Source organism: Capra hircus, chromosome 23 (genome assembly GCF_001704415.2).
Source record: "Capra hircus breed San Clemente chromosome 23, ASM170441v1, whole genome shotgun sequence".
In the NCBI taxonomy this organism is placed as follows: domain Eukaryota; kingdom Metazoa; phylum Chordata; class Mammalia; order Artiodactyla; family Bovidae; genus Capra; species Capra hircus.
Window position 1 is genome coordinate 26,530,674 of NC_030830.1, and position 13,590 is coordinate 26,544,263.

Here is a 13,590-nt window from a genome sequence, read left to right on the forward strand (position 1 = left end):
TAATAAAGTAAGAAAAAAAGATAGGAGAGCAAGAGCCCCTAAGAGCCACCTGAAGTTTAATACTGATGTGAGCTGTAAGATAAGGTAAAAAGTGTATATAAGTAAAATGTTTTTATCTTGTTTATTGCCAGAAACAACTGGTAAATTGTGTTATAAAACAATTTTACATCTCAAATGCTCCATCTCCTATGCACATGATCTCATGACTAGAACAGGTTTTCTTTTACCCTTGAGTAAAAAGTCCCCCCTATGAAAAATTAGATTGATGTCTAAGATGTCTTTCTTGATTGCAGCCAGAAGTGAACTTGAACCAAAGTATAGATTTGAGAGATGCCAAGAGGTGAAAGGAATATGTAAACCATTTTGTGACGATATTGAATATGATTACGGATATTGCATTAAATGGAGAAATCAGTGCTGCATATAAATGCTGGAAATCAGAGTACGATTGAACATCAAAGTCTGGAACAGAGTTGCATCCTATTGACCCAAGAGTGGGTAAAAAGAAAATGTTTGCCGTATTGAATGGAAATATGTACTTTTGAATCTTCAATACCATTATTTACACAAATAAAAATAATCTGCAGTCTCTAACCTGTTTATTCTTTGCATACTTTCTTCGTATTTCAGATGGAAGAACATATTAATTCAGCAAGGGAACTCTCTAATTGTGTTTATCATCTCATTTTGACCACTTTTGCTACTATAGGAGCTAGGAAAGAAAAGATATCATTTAGTTTAACAAAAGATTATTAATGTCACATACTCTTGTGTGCTTAAAATTATTTAGGCTACTTTGTCTGAAATACTTAAATTGTACTGTTTATGCAGATGTCAATATATCTTGTGATTCCATTTAATCAAGACAAGTACTAATTTCTGGACTAGCCACTTCAAAGTTGAGCATATTAGCTATCAAGCAGAAAACAGAAGCCACACCAGGGCCTACAGGGTACAAGAGAGACCTGTAGGCTGCAAGTTTGAAAGTGAAATGTCTGTAGCTCAGAGACACATTGTTCAAGGACTTTCACCCACATAGTTTTTATTATGCTTCCACAGATAGCTATGAAAGCTGAAAAGTTAGGTTTTTTGGTTTGTTTGTTGGTTGGCCAGGCTCCACAACATGTGGGATCTTAGTTCCTGGACTAGGGTTCAGACCTGTGCCCCCCTGCACTAGAAGTGTGGAATCTTAACCACTGGACTGCCATGAAAGTCCCTGGGGAGTTTGTTCAAAAACAAGAGTAACAAAGTTTTCTAAATTAAAACTGGGGATTCAAAGATTTTAAAAACTCAAAACCATTACACAGTAGACAACTCAGGAATCATTAACAAACAACACTCTTGAAGACTGTTAGGCCTTGGATGACTTAGTGAAGTTCTTCAGCTATCATCCTGTTAATAAACCAAAGATTCAATGATTTTCTAAGATTTAGAACTAAACTATGAATCAAACAGGTAAACTATAAATACAGATATGTATGTCCCTTATCCCAAACTCTAGTGAGCTTCAGGTATATAATATCATTGTTTCTTGCTTTAAGAAATCTCACCAGCCACAAGACTTTGAAATTTGTAATGTTTTCCTTCTTTTTAGCACATCTTTCTTTAATAAAAGGAGCATATTTATTGGAATTTTTGTTGAAATCTACTGGAAAGATGAGACCGGAAATGGAAACACTCTTTGCCCAAGGCTCAGCCAGAAAGTAGTAAAGGGACATTCAAACTCATTCAGTCCATCCATACATCCTATGCACTGGCCTAACAGACAGCTTAGATATACCCATCCAGTTCTCCTGGGCTTGGTGGGGAGAAAAATGTGCTTTGTTCTGCATTTCAAGCATCGCTTAATCAGAGCAACAGAAGTGATGAGACATTGTCCAAATGGAAGAAATGGTGTAGACAAGTTTGTGCCTGACAAAAATGGAGAGTGTGACTAAATCAGTGGCATCAGACGTGGATAAGCATCAGAAAAATTTAGGGGTATGTATTTAAAAGTGCAATATTCTGAACCATACCCGTGAATCACAGAATGAGACAGTTCACTGGTGGGTCCAAAGACAGTGCGTTCTTTAAGTCATCCCATTTAATTCTAAACATTATGAAATTCAGAGAACCACTGATTCACATAATCCATCTGTTGCTTCTGAGCATGAATTCATCTTTTAATTTTAGATTCAGTCATCTACCATTTACTAAAGCTTAAATAGCTTTAGTGCTGTTATATACAGAGAGATATTAGAGGAGCTCATTATTGCCTTTCAGAAATTTTTTCATTCACAAATTCATTGATTCTAGTGTAGTGAATAAGAACATGGGTTCAAGAATCATTCTGCTTTGGTGCCTAATGTCAACAATGGCAGTTACTAGTACAGTGACTTTGAACAAGGTATTAAATGAATGCCTCTAATCTTCATTTACCTTCATGTGAAATGATAACAGTAAAACATGGCACAGTGATGACAGCAGTATCTACCTCATAAGCTTGCTGTTGTGTTTAATTGAGATAATATAAAGTACTCAGATGGTAACAAATATGTAGCAAATATTCAATAAATACTGTTCCTGGGCATCTAGTAAGAATCAAGCCTTTAGCTAAATATAAAAAATAAAAATAGAGGGACTTCCCTGACTGTCTAGTGGTTAAGATCACTCATTCCGAATGCAAGGAGCATGGGTTCAATCCTTGGTCAGGAAACTAGATTCCACATGCCATGCACAGCCTGACCTAAAACATAAAATAAGTATATTAAGATTAAAGTTTCTAAAAAATTAATTAGTTAATGAAATAAAAATAGTGGAGTTGTAAAGAATATGTATAAAATCTATATACTTTTCAGGAGATTTCTTTCACCATTGCCCCTTCAGTTCAGTTCAGTCGCTCAGTCGTGTCCGACTCTTTGTGAACCCATGAATCACAACACACCAGGCCTCCCTGTCCATCACCAACTCCCAGAGTTCACTCAGACTCACGTCCATCGAGTCAGTGATGCCATCCAGCCATCTCATCCTCTGTTGTCCCCTTCTCCTCCTGCCCCCAATCCCTCCCAGCATCAGAGTCTTTTCCAATGAGTCAACTCTTCGCATCAGGTGGCCAAAGTATTGGAGTTTCAGCCTCAGCATCATTCCTTCCAAAGAAATCCCAGGGCTGATCTCCTTCAGAATGGACTGGTTGGATCTCCTTGCAGTCCAAGGGACTCTCAAGAGTCTTCTCCAACACCACAGTGCAAAAGCATCAATTCTTTGGTGCTCAGCTTTCTTCACAGTCCAACTCTCACATCCATACATGACCACAGGAAAAACCATAGCCTTGACTAGACGGACCTTTGTTGGCAAAGTAATGTCTCTGCTTTTGAATATGCTATCTAGGTTGGTCATAACTTTTCTTGAGTAAGCGTCTTTTAATTTTATGGCTGCAATCACCATCTGCAGTGATTTTGGAGCCCCCCAAAATAAATTCTGACACTGTTTCCACTGTTGCCCCATCTATTTCCCATGAAGTGATGGGACCGGATGCCATGATCTTCGTTTTCTGAATGTTGAGTTTTAAGCCAACTTTTTCACTCTCCTCTTTCACTTTCATCAAGAGGCTCTTTAGTTCTTCTATACTTTCTGCCATAAGGGTGGTGTCATCTGCATATCTGAGGTTATTGATATTTCTCCCGGCAATCTTGATTCCAGCTTGTGCTTCTTCCAGCCCAGCGTTTCTCACTGCCCCTTATTCAAGCCATATTTATTGTGGTAAGTCATAAGTGGGCTTTCCTGGTGATCCCGAAAATAAAGAGTCTGCCTACAATGCAGGAGACCAGGGTTAGATCCCTGAGTTGGGAAGACCCCCTGGAAAAGGGGATGGCTATCCACTCCAGTATTCTTGCCTGGAGAATTCCATGGACAGAGGAGCCTGATGGGCAGTCCATGGAATCACAAAGAGTCTGTCAGAGCAGCTAACACTTAACAAGTCATAATTACTTATTTAAACTTAAGAAGACAAAGCATTCATTCCCCTCAATCATTTTTCATAACAAAATAAAGGGAGAAAAGTGAGTAATAACCCTTTATGAATTGGTCTCTGATGCCTTAAGATTAGAATTCTGACATTCAATTTCTCAGAAGTGCCATTTTCTAAAATTTTCTGGGTAGATAAACAATAAATACTGTATTTGCTGTTATAACTTTATTTCAATCTTCATTCAATAGGTCTGTGTTAAATATGTATTCTCCCCTATGCACCACTTTAAAGCTGTCAAAATCCCTCACTCATGGAATTTATATTTGAATGAGATATGGCAGTTAATAATGACAGTGGTAATAATTATACCAAACCATAAGAATAAATAACTTAAAAAAACAAAAGCTGACAATGAATCTAGCTAATTTCAGATAAAAACAAATAGAGAACACCAAAAATACATTTCAGTGTTGCTTCACTATATTCACAAGGCTTACTATAATTATTAGAGTAGTCACAAAAAAAACCTTTAAAATATCCTCTGACAAGATGACATGTGAGCAGCAGAGACCAAATTTTTAAAAAAATAAATTATGATTCTGGGCAAAAGGGTGAGAGGATTACAACTTGAAAGAATGCTTGATAATGAGGCTGAAATATTACGTATCACACCCATACTCACACACACAGTCAAAATCTTTCTGAAGAAAAGGGAAGATTGCTGTTGGGTGAAGGGTAAAGAAACGTGTTCAGTGAGAAAATAAACTTCATTTGAGTAAAATTTGAAATGACACACAGAAATGGATCACATGCAAAATATGTATGAATGATTAATAACTATTGTGACTTTATAATCCGTAAGTTAAAATTCACTTAGACATAAGTAGAGGAAGCAAGTAAAAACATGTAACACAAAATCAATACTCTGTTTTCAAAATTAAAATGTAATGTTTTGATTATCACATTAATTTCCTTAGCTTAAGATAACTCACAGATACATTAATACCAAAAGTAATCAATGCATTTGGATAGTTATAGAATTCTTTCTTTCCTCAAACCGCTAACTTAAGTGATGGTATTATGAACAAAGATATTAGGAGGAAGCATCAGTAAGGACATATATTTTCATTAAGTACTGCCTAAGCAACTACTAAACTATGGTCACTGGAGGTAGTTACAGATTGATATTTCTATGTCACTGTATAAAAAGGTAAAATATTAATGGGCTTTGCCTACTTAGCTGTGGCTTTCCTTTATATTTCCCTTGATGGCTCAGTGGATAAAGAATCCACGGGCAATGTAGGAGACACAGCAGATGCAAGCTCAATTGTTGGGTCAGGAAGACCCTGGAGGAGGAGATGGCAACCCAGAACTCCAGTATTCTTGCCTAAAAATGTCCCATGGACAGAGGAGCCTGGTGGGCTACAGTCATGGGGTCACAAGAGTCAGACACTACTGAGTGAGTACACACTATTCCTTAATCAATAAACGTAAATGCCCTCTCCCCTTACATTTCCATCCTCTTTCCTACCATTCACCTTTTGTTTATAACACAAAACTGTTGCCCTGAGCTCAAGGATACTTCTGAAAGTGTGAGGGTAGACATCTGCCCACACACTGAAAGAGGTCATTGTTAACTGAATCATTAAGATAAGTATACCCATTGTACTAAGATTTACTACTACTCCTAGTAGTAGTAGGAGTATTGATTAGGCAGACTTTCACACTACAAAAAAGTGTTGTATAACTGCGAGCAAATTCTCAATATCAATTCTTTCACGTGTAATTTTTTTTAATGATTCACAAGTAATAAGATAGCACAAAATATACATTTGTTGCTTCAGTTGTCGGACTCTGTGACCCTATGGACTGTAGCCCACCAGGCTCCTCTGTCCATGGGATTCTCCAGGCAAGAATACTGGAAATGATTACCATGCCCTGCTCCAGGGGATCTTCCTGACCCAGGGATCGAAACCATGACTCGAGTCTCCTGAATTGGCAGGCAAGTTCCTCACCACTAGTGCCACCTGGGAATACATTCATTAGACTATAAAATTTGTCACCAAAATCAAGACAAAATGCAGAAGCCAGTGGACATTGAATAAAATTTTCTCACCAGACTACACTTCTAACAGCTATCTTTATGGTTGGTTTACTTTTCAAAGTTTATATCATTGTCTTTAGCACCCGATTATGGCTTAGTATAAAATAAAAGCAACTAGTTGCACCAGAGTTCTGTGTGACATACTATTTTTGACTCATCTCATTGACAATATATAATAGTTTCCTCTACTCTTTTGAGCAGCAAGGAAGATTCAGGTTGGATTAGAAAAGATATTTGTTGGGATAAAGGAAAGAACAGTTTACACTATTTACCAGTGTCTAGATTCTCCTAAAAGTAGAATTCCCAGGGAGTGTTTTTATTTTTAAAAACGTTTCTGCTTCCAGAAGGAGTCTTCAGCTGTAAAAATAAAGGGTGAGAACAAATGAATTGTAACATTTCTTCTACCTTGGTAACAACAGGTTTTCATTATTGTGTAGTTTCCTTTGACTTCTAAAACAACCATCTTAGGTGATTTGGGTATTCAGTAATAATAATGGTTAAGATTATCGATTCACAGTGTGCATGCATGCTCAGTCGCTCAGCCTTGTCTGACTCTTTGCGACCCTTTGGACCCACCAGGCTCCTCTGTCCATAGGATTTTTCAGTCAAGAAAAATGGGTTGCAGTTTCCTCTTCCAGGGATGTTTAATTCCAGTTTCACTACTAACCAGCTAGCTGGTTGACTTTGGGGGAGTTACTTCAATCTCTGTGTTTGTATACTTGTACATAAAAATGGAGTTAAGTATTATACCTACTTCAGAGGACTTTCATAAGGCTTAATATTACTTTGTGCAAGTTACACAGAAGAATGTTGTTCATTGGCTCAGTCATGTCCAACTCTTTGTGCCCCATGGATTGCAGCATGCCAGGCTTCCTTGTCCTTCACCATAGCCCGGAGCTTGCCCAAGCTCATGTCCATTGAGCTGGTGATGCCATACAAGCATCTCATCCTCTGTCGTCCCCTTCTCCTCCTGCCTTCAATCTTTCTCAGCATCAGGGTCTTTTCCAGTGAGTTGACTCTTCACATCAGGTGGCCAAAGCATTGGAGCTTCAGCTTCAGCCTCAGCCTTTCCAATGAATATTCAGGGTTGATTTCCTTTAGGAAACAGAAGAATGCCTTGCATGTAGTCTGTATTTAATGGGTGTTTTTAAAGTGCAGTAAGATTACAAATTTCAGAGCAGCTGGGCCTCTTCAACTTGTGGATTCTAAAGATAGGTACCACCACCAGTAATGATCAAAGATTACATAAGAAATTTTTGTAGTGGAAAGAAGTAGAAATCATAGCAGAAGATCCAGCCACTGATACATATGCATTCTTTGGTTTTCCTAACAATTTAATACTCAATGTCCTCATCTATAAAAAGTTTTATGATCCTTTCCAGCTTGAAACTTCCTAAAAGTGTCCATTAACCAGTACTGTTAAAAAGTTGAAAAAGTTGGCTTAAATCTCATCATTCAGAAAACTAAGATCATGGCATCTGGTCCCATCACTTCATGGCAAATAGATGGGGAAACAGTGGAAACAGTGTCAGAATTTATTTTGGGGGGCTCCAAAATCACTGCAGATGGTGATTGCAGTGAAACTAAAAGACACTTACTCCTTGGAAGGAAAGTTATGACCAACCTAGATAGCATATTCAAAAGCAGAGACATTACTTTGCCAACAAAGGTCCGTCTAGTCAAGGCTATGGTTTTTCCTGTGGTCATGTATGGATGTGAGAATTGAACTGTGAAGAAAGCTGAGCACCGAAGAATTGATGCTTTTGAACTGTGGTGTTGGACAAGACTCTTGAGAGTCCCTTGGACTGAAAGGAGATCCAACCAGTCCATTCTAAAGGAGATCAGTCCTGGGTGTTCTTTGGGAGGACTGATACTAAAGCTGAAACTCCAATACTTTGGCCACTTTATGCGAAGAGTTGACTCATTGGAAAAGCCCCTGATGCTGGGAGGGATTGGGGGCAGGAGGAAAAGGGGATGACAGAGGATGAGATGGCTGGATGGCATCACTGAGTCAATGGACGTGAGTCTGAGTGAACTCTGGGAGTTGGTGATGGACAGGGAGGCCTGGCGTGCTGCAATTCATGGGGTCACAGAGTCGGACACAACTGAGCAACTGAACTGAACTGAACTGAACTGAACTGAACTGAACCTGTACTGGTATATAAAATTAACCCCATAATGAAGTCTTCATCTTTAATAATTTTAAAGCTTTACATTGGTAAATTTAATTGCACAACGTTTTAAGGGGACTATTGAAATAGTGATTGTTTCTAATAGTGAAGAGAATGAAAATGGCATCATGATTTTGTGGTAAAAATAGATCATGATATTATTTTAGGTTTCTTATTTCTAAAACGTGAAACCTAAAACCCAGTGCCAGACCAACGAAGACTTTATGCAGGAAAGTAGTAGAAAGTGTCAAGATTTTAACTGGAGACTTGTAAGAGAATAGCATTACACTTGGTATTTTCTTTTGCTACTCTTTCTTAGCATTATACTTTTCCAGCATTCCCAACATCTGTGTCTTTCTGGAAAAGCTCCCTAGCTAGACATATCTCAGTCCAACATCACTAAAGTCTTACCACCTTCTCTGAACAAGAACTTATAACTCCAAGAGTCCTTACCTGTAGTTCTGAATGATATAATTATTGGCTGTGACCATCTAACTTCATAGGAAGAAAGTTAAAACATTTTTAAAAAATCCAAAATCCTGACTCAAGTAAATGGAAGTATGAAGCCTTACGCATCATTTGGTTCATATACTTCAGGTCAGTTCTCCACTATTTTAAAAAGTTCCTCCCTGCTGTCTCTCTCTCTCTCCCTCTTAATCACTATTTGTGGTCTCATTTTTTTCCATTTTCCACCTTTCATTTTCTTTGCCTTTGCCTCTAAAAAAAATATTTTATTAATAGAAATCTAAAATCTGAATTGCTCCCATATGAAACACTATGACATCCATTTTAAGCAATAAATCAATAAATTAACTTGTCTCCTATGCATCCAGTTTTGTTCTACTTATGTCAATTCCTTAGGAGAATTGAGATGAGAATCACTCATATCCTTATGTTTGTTCTGGGTAATTCAGATGTCACTGCTTCTAATGTCATATTTAAACAAAGAGAGAAAAAGTCATGCAATTTATGAGTTTAACTGATGTTCCAATTTGATCAGTTCAGTTCAGTCAATCAGTTGTGTCCAACTCTTTGCGACCCCATGGACTGCAGCACGCCAGGCTTCCCTGTCTATCACCAACTCCCAGAGCTTACTCAAACTCATGTCCATTGAGTCAGTGATGCCATCCAACCATCTCATCCTCCATTGTCCTCTTCTCCTCATGCCTTCAGTCTTTCCCAGCATCAGCCTGATAGGGTCTGACTTAATAGGATAAGCTTATTTTGTATGGATAAAATGGATACAGCTACACAAAAATGGTTTATTTGGTCCTAGGTCATCTTCTTACCCATACCATTATAACATCACGTGGCTTTACAATCACCTTTTGTATTTTTCATACTTGTTAATTTGTTCTACTAACATACAATAGGTCTTATTAACTTTCCAGCTGTTGAAAGGGTTATTTTTGATGTTTTAGAGAGATATTAAGAAAATGATATTCTATGGCTTGATTATAAGTATATAAGCAACTTTGAGATAAAGAATGGAGCACAGAAGTAATAATAGATTACTATTTTTAAAACTCAGATGATACAATACCCTAATAACTTGTTTTTCCTCAATGACCCAGGAAGTTAGATCATAATTCATTCAGTTATAAGAATACATTTTTTGGTTTTTTGGATTTTCACATCTAGCCATATGATTTATGTTTAAATATATGTAGATAATGTTTTTCACATAGGTTACCTATTAAATCCTTAGCATAAACCTCTAAGTATGATTGGTCCTACTAATCCAGTCTTCAAAGAGAAAATCTTGAGGCTCATCTAGTGAATATTTATCCCAATTATACAGTTAGTAAACAGAGGAGCCAGACCTCAAGATTAGATCTCTGTATCTCTTTCCATTTTTAATGCACTGCTTTCCCCTATGGGTGAGCTATTCCTGTGAATGAATCATTCATTATATGATATATAAAGAATTACACTGATTATTCTTGTAATATAACTGATAATTTTTAATGTAACAGTACTAGAACTGTGTTCTAGAAATATTTTCTGTTTGTAGAAAAATTTCAGAAGTAGTATCTATCTCAAGCCATATGACTTTACATGGTGAACACTCATTACTCAGTTATGAGAGTGAAGGAGAGGATTTGGTGGTGTGGACCCTGGCACCACACTACTCGAGTTCATTTCTGCTCTACCAATCACCACATGTATAATTTGAGGAAATTACACAATCCTTGTGTGCCACAGTTCTCTCAGCTGCAAAATGAGAAGTTTCTATGTCATGGAAATTGTCATGAGGATTCAACTCATTAATCCCTTATAAAGTGCTTAGAACACTGCCTAGCATGTAAGTACTCAAAAAAGCATGTGGCTGAAAATATTGATGATGCTGAATATGTGCTTTCAATTAAAGAGTGAGGAAGGCTTTAACCTCTTTATTGGCTTGTATAACTGAAAATGAGTTCACATTTGGTTCTTTGAGGTCATAAGAGAAGTCCTCTATTTTCCTTTTGCTGTTTCACAATACTTAATGAATATCTGCTCAATCTTGAATGGCAGAATTAATCAGCATAGTAATCACTTTGAGAGAGCTATAAAAACAAGAGTTCATCTTTCTTCTATCAAAGAATAGCACACCTCTGTCATTTGAGCTCTGCCTCATCTTCACTCAAGGAACAATATCAGCAATGAAGATACTTTGTATTTTCCTGACCTTTATCTTGACAGTATCCTGTGGTCCAGCAGGTAATTTTCCTTAACATGGGAAAAGAGGGAAGGACAACTCTTTTTTTTTTTTTAATAAGTGCTTTACTCTGGAAAATAAACCAAATTAAAGTTAGGAGACCCTATATGAATTCACAATGTGATTCACTAATTATTTTGTGTGGAAGAAGAAATGAGTGGAGCTGAGAGTTGAGAATATAAAAGGAAACCAGTTACCAACATGGTACAATTAAATCTGTTCGTTGCTGTTTTTGATGAGATTATGACTCCTTATATGCTTCATAATACCCTGTCTTTTTAAATTCAGTCTAAGGAACTGATATTATAGTTTTTGTCAAAATTAAGCTTTCTACTTATATTGTTGTTGTTTACTCTTTTGTAACCCCATGGACTGTAGCTCATTAGGCTCCTCTGCCCATGGGATTTCCCAGGCAAGAATACTGGAGTGGGTTGCATTTCCTTCTCCAGGGAATCTTCCCAACCCAGTCATAGAATCCATTACTTCTGCATTGCAGGTGGACTCTTTACCACTGAGCCACCTGGGAAGCCCAAGCTTTCCACTACTAGTCCAGTAACTGTGGTAAGGTAAAGAGGTGTTGGAGTGAATGACTATTTAGAACACAAAATATGTAGACTATTTTATCCACATCGTTTTGTCTTTACTCTTGAAAAAATGTGCACAGATTATTTATGAATATTCTATTTACAATAACAAAAAAGCTAACGGCAAAGGAAATATCATTGGGTACATAAGTACTTATGTTGTTTGTTGTTCAGTCACTAAGTTATATCCAACTCTTTGTGACCCCATGGACTGAAGTACATCAGCCTTCCTTGTCCTTCACTATCTCCTGGAGTTTGCTCAAACTCACGTCCATTCATTTGATGATGCCATCCAACCATCTCATTCTCTGTTGCCCTCTTCTCCTCCTGTCTTCAATCTTATAGGCAATAAAATCCAAATTTTTTTAATATAGTTTCCTGGACATGGTTTCAGAAACAAAATGATTTAACTATATAATAACTTTACTATTATCTATCTACCTATTTATCCATCTACCTACACAAGGTTGTTAAACCTTGATTCATGATCAAAGACACTTTTTCCTAGTTTTACAGAGGAAAACAAGAGAAAAAACAAAAGAAATTGAAGAAAGAAAAAGACAGTGTTATCTTGTTCGTGGTGCTTGCAAGACTTCATGCGGCCAATGGGAATACAAATATACTGACTGCGATTTGAAGCCCTGCTGTGTTGCACGGGAATACGTACCACCAGTCCAACCCATCGCTGTCACTAAATCTTATAAAACTGTAACTTACACTTCTACTATTCTGCATAACACTGCCAATGCAAGCTATAATTCTAGTACATTACATAATACTACAGGTGTAAATTATACTTCTACTACACTACGTAATACCAATGCAAGTTATAATTACTTGCATCATAGTACATAACAGTACAGATGTAAATCATAATTTTACTACACTGTCTAATACTGCAGTGTAGATTATAATTCCACTATATAACACTATAACAATATTATTAATAAAAATGAACTTTCTACCTTCTATAAATCTATTTTCACATGTTTTCTAGCCTTCTGGAATATACAACTATATAATGACAGCCAGTGAGTTCAATGTTAGGTTAGTACAAGAGAAATAAAGAGTGCACACTCTCCATTAAACCTGCAGAATTTCTTCTCCACCCACACAGCAAACACCCTCCACACTTAATACTTCTCTTTACCTCTGGCCTGTGCAATAGCCTAGTTATTTTCACAAGATCTTCTAAGTATCTGCTGTCAATCATGGTTCATGCTACCCTTCCACAGTTTCAGCAAAAATGCACTTGGGCCTTGGACACAAAGTCTTATGTATTTTAGTCATGTAATAAGATTGTATGATAATATAATTGTGAGAAAGAGCAATGAACAAAACTCTCAAGGAGTAAAATGTGATCAGAATAAGAGCAAGTTAAAAATATTAGAAGGTGTACATTTTCTTCTGATAGTAACAACCTTTGGAAAATTACAGAAATGCTTAAAGATAAAAATCATTTCTAATTCTGCCATCCTGTGCCACTATTTCTCATAATCAGTAACATGGGGAGCCAATATCTGAGTCTGCTCTCCTGGTTCATAAGAGTTTATTTAATTCCTTTACCTTATAATTCTGTATTTAATATGTCTGTACTCATCTTTGTCTTCAATAAATCTATTGTGTTTCCAGTTTTCCACATTGAACATTAATTTTATCACAATGTAACCTTTTAACATAAACTTTTTTGAGTTATGAATCTTTCCATCAGTAAATGCTTGATGTTGAGAATCTCAAGTCTCCAATGAGTGTATTTTTTACATGTAGCTAGAGCACACATCTGGAAGAAAAAGGTCAGAGCAAATGAGAAATGTTTAGTCAATTTGAGGTTTAAGAAGAAATGGTAAGGCTCAACTTTCTGTTTGCTATTGTTCAATCACTCATTCGTGTCCAACTCTTTGCAATTGCATGGACTGCAGCACTCCAGGCTTGCCTGTCCTTCACTATCTCCCTAAGTTTGCTCAAACTCATGTCCATTGAATTAGTGGTGTCATCCAACCGTATCATCCTCTGTTGTCCCCTTCTCCTCCTGCTTTCTACCTTTCCCAGTATCAGGGTCTTTCCAATGAGTCAGCTCTTCGCAT

General features: G+C 37.0%; 1 protein-coding gene across 1 annotated transcript; it reads left to right on the forward strand.

Annotated features, from left to right (window-relative positions):
* On the forward strand, positions 275-427 carry LOC108633436 (beta-defensin 110-like). Its single transcript, XM_018038654.1, has one exon. It carries the CDS (start codon positions 275-277, stop codon positions 425-427), a length of 153 nt encoding a protein of 50 aa, XP_017894143.1.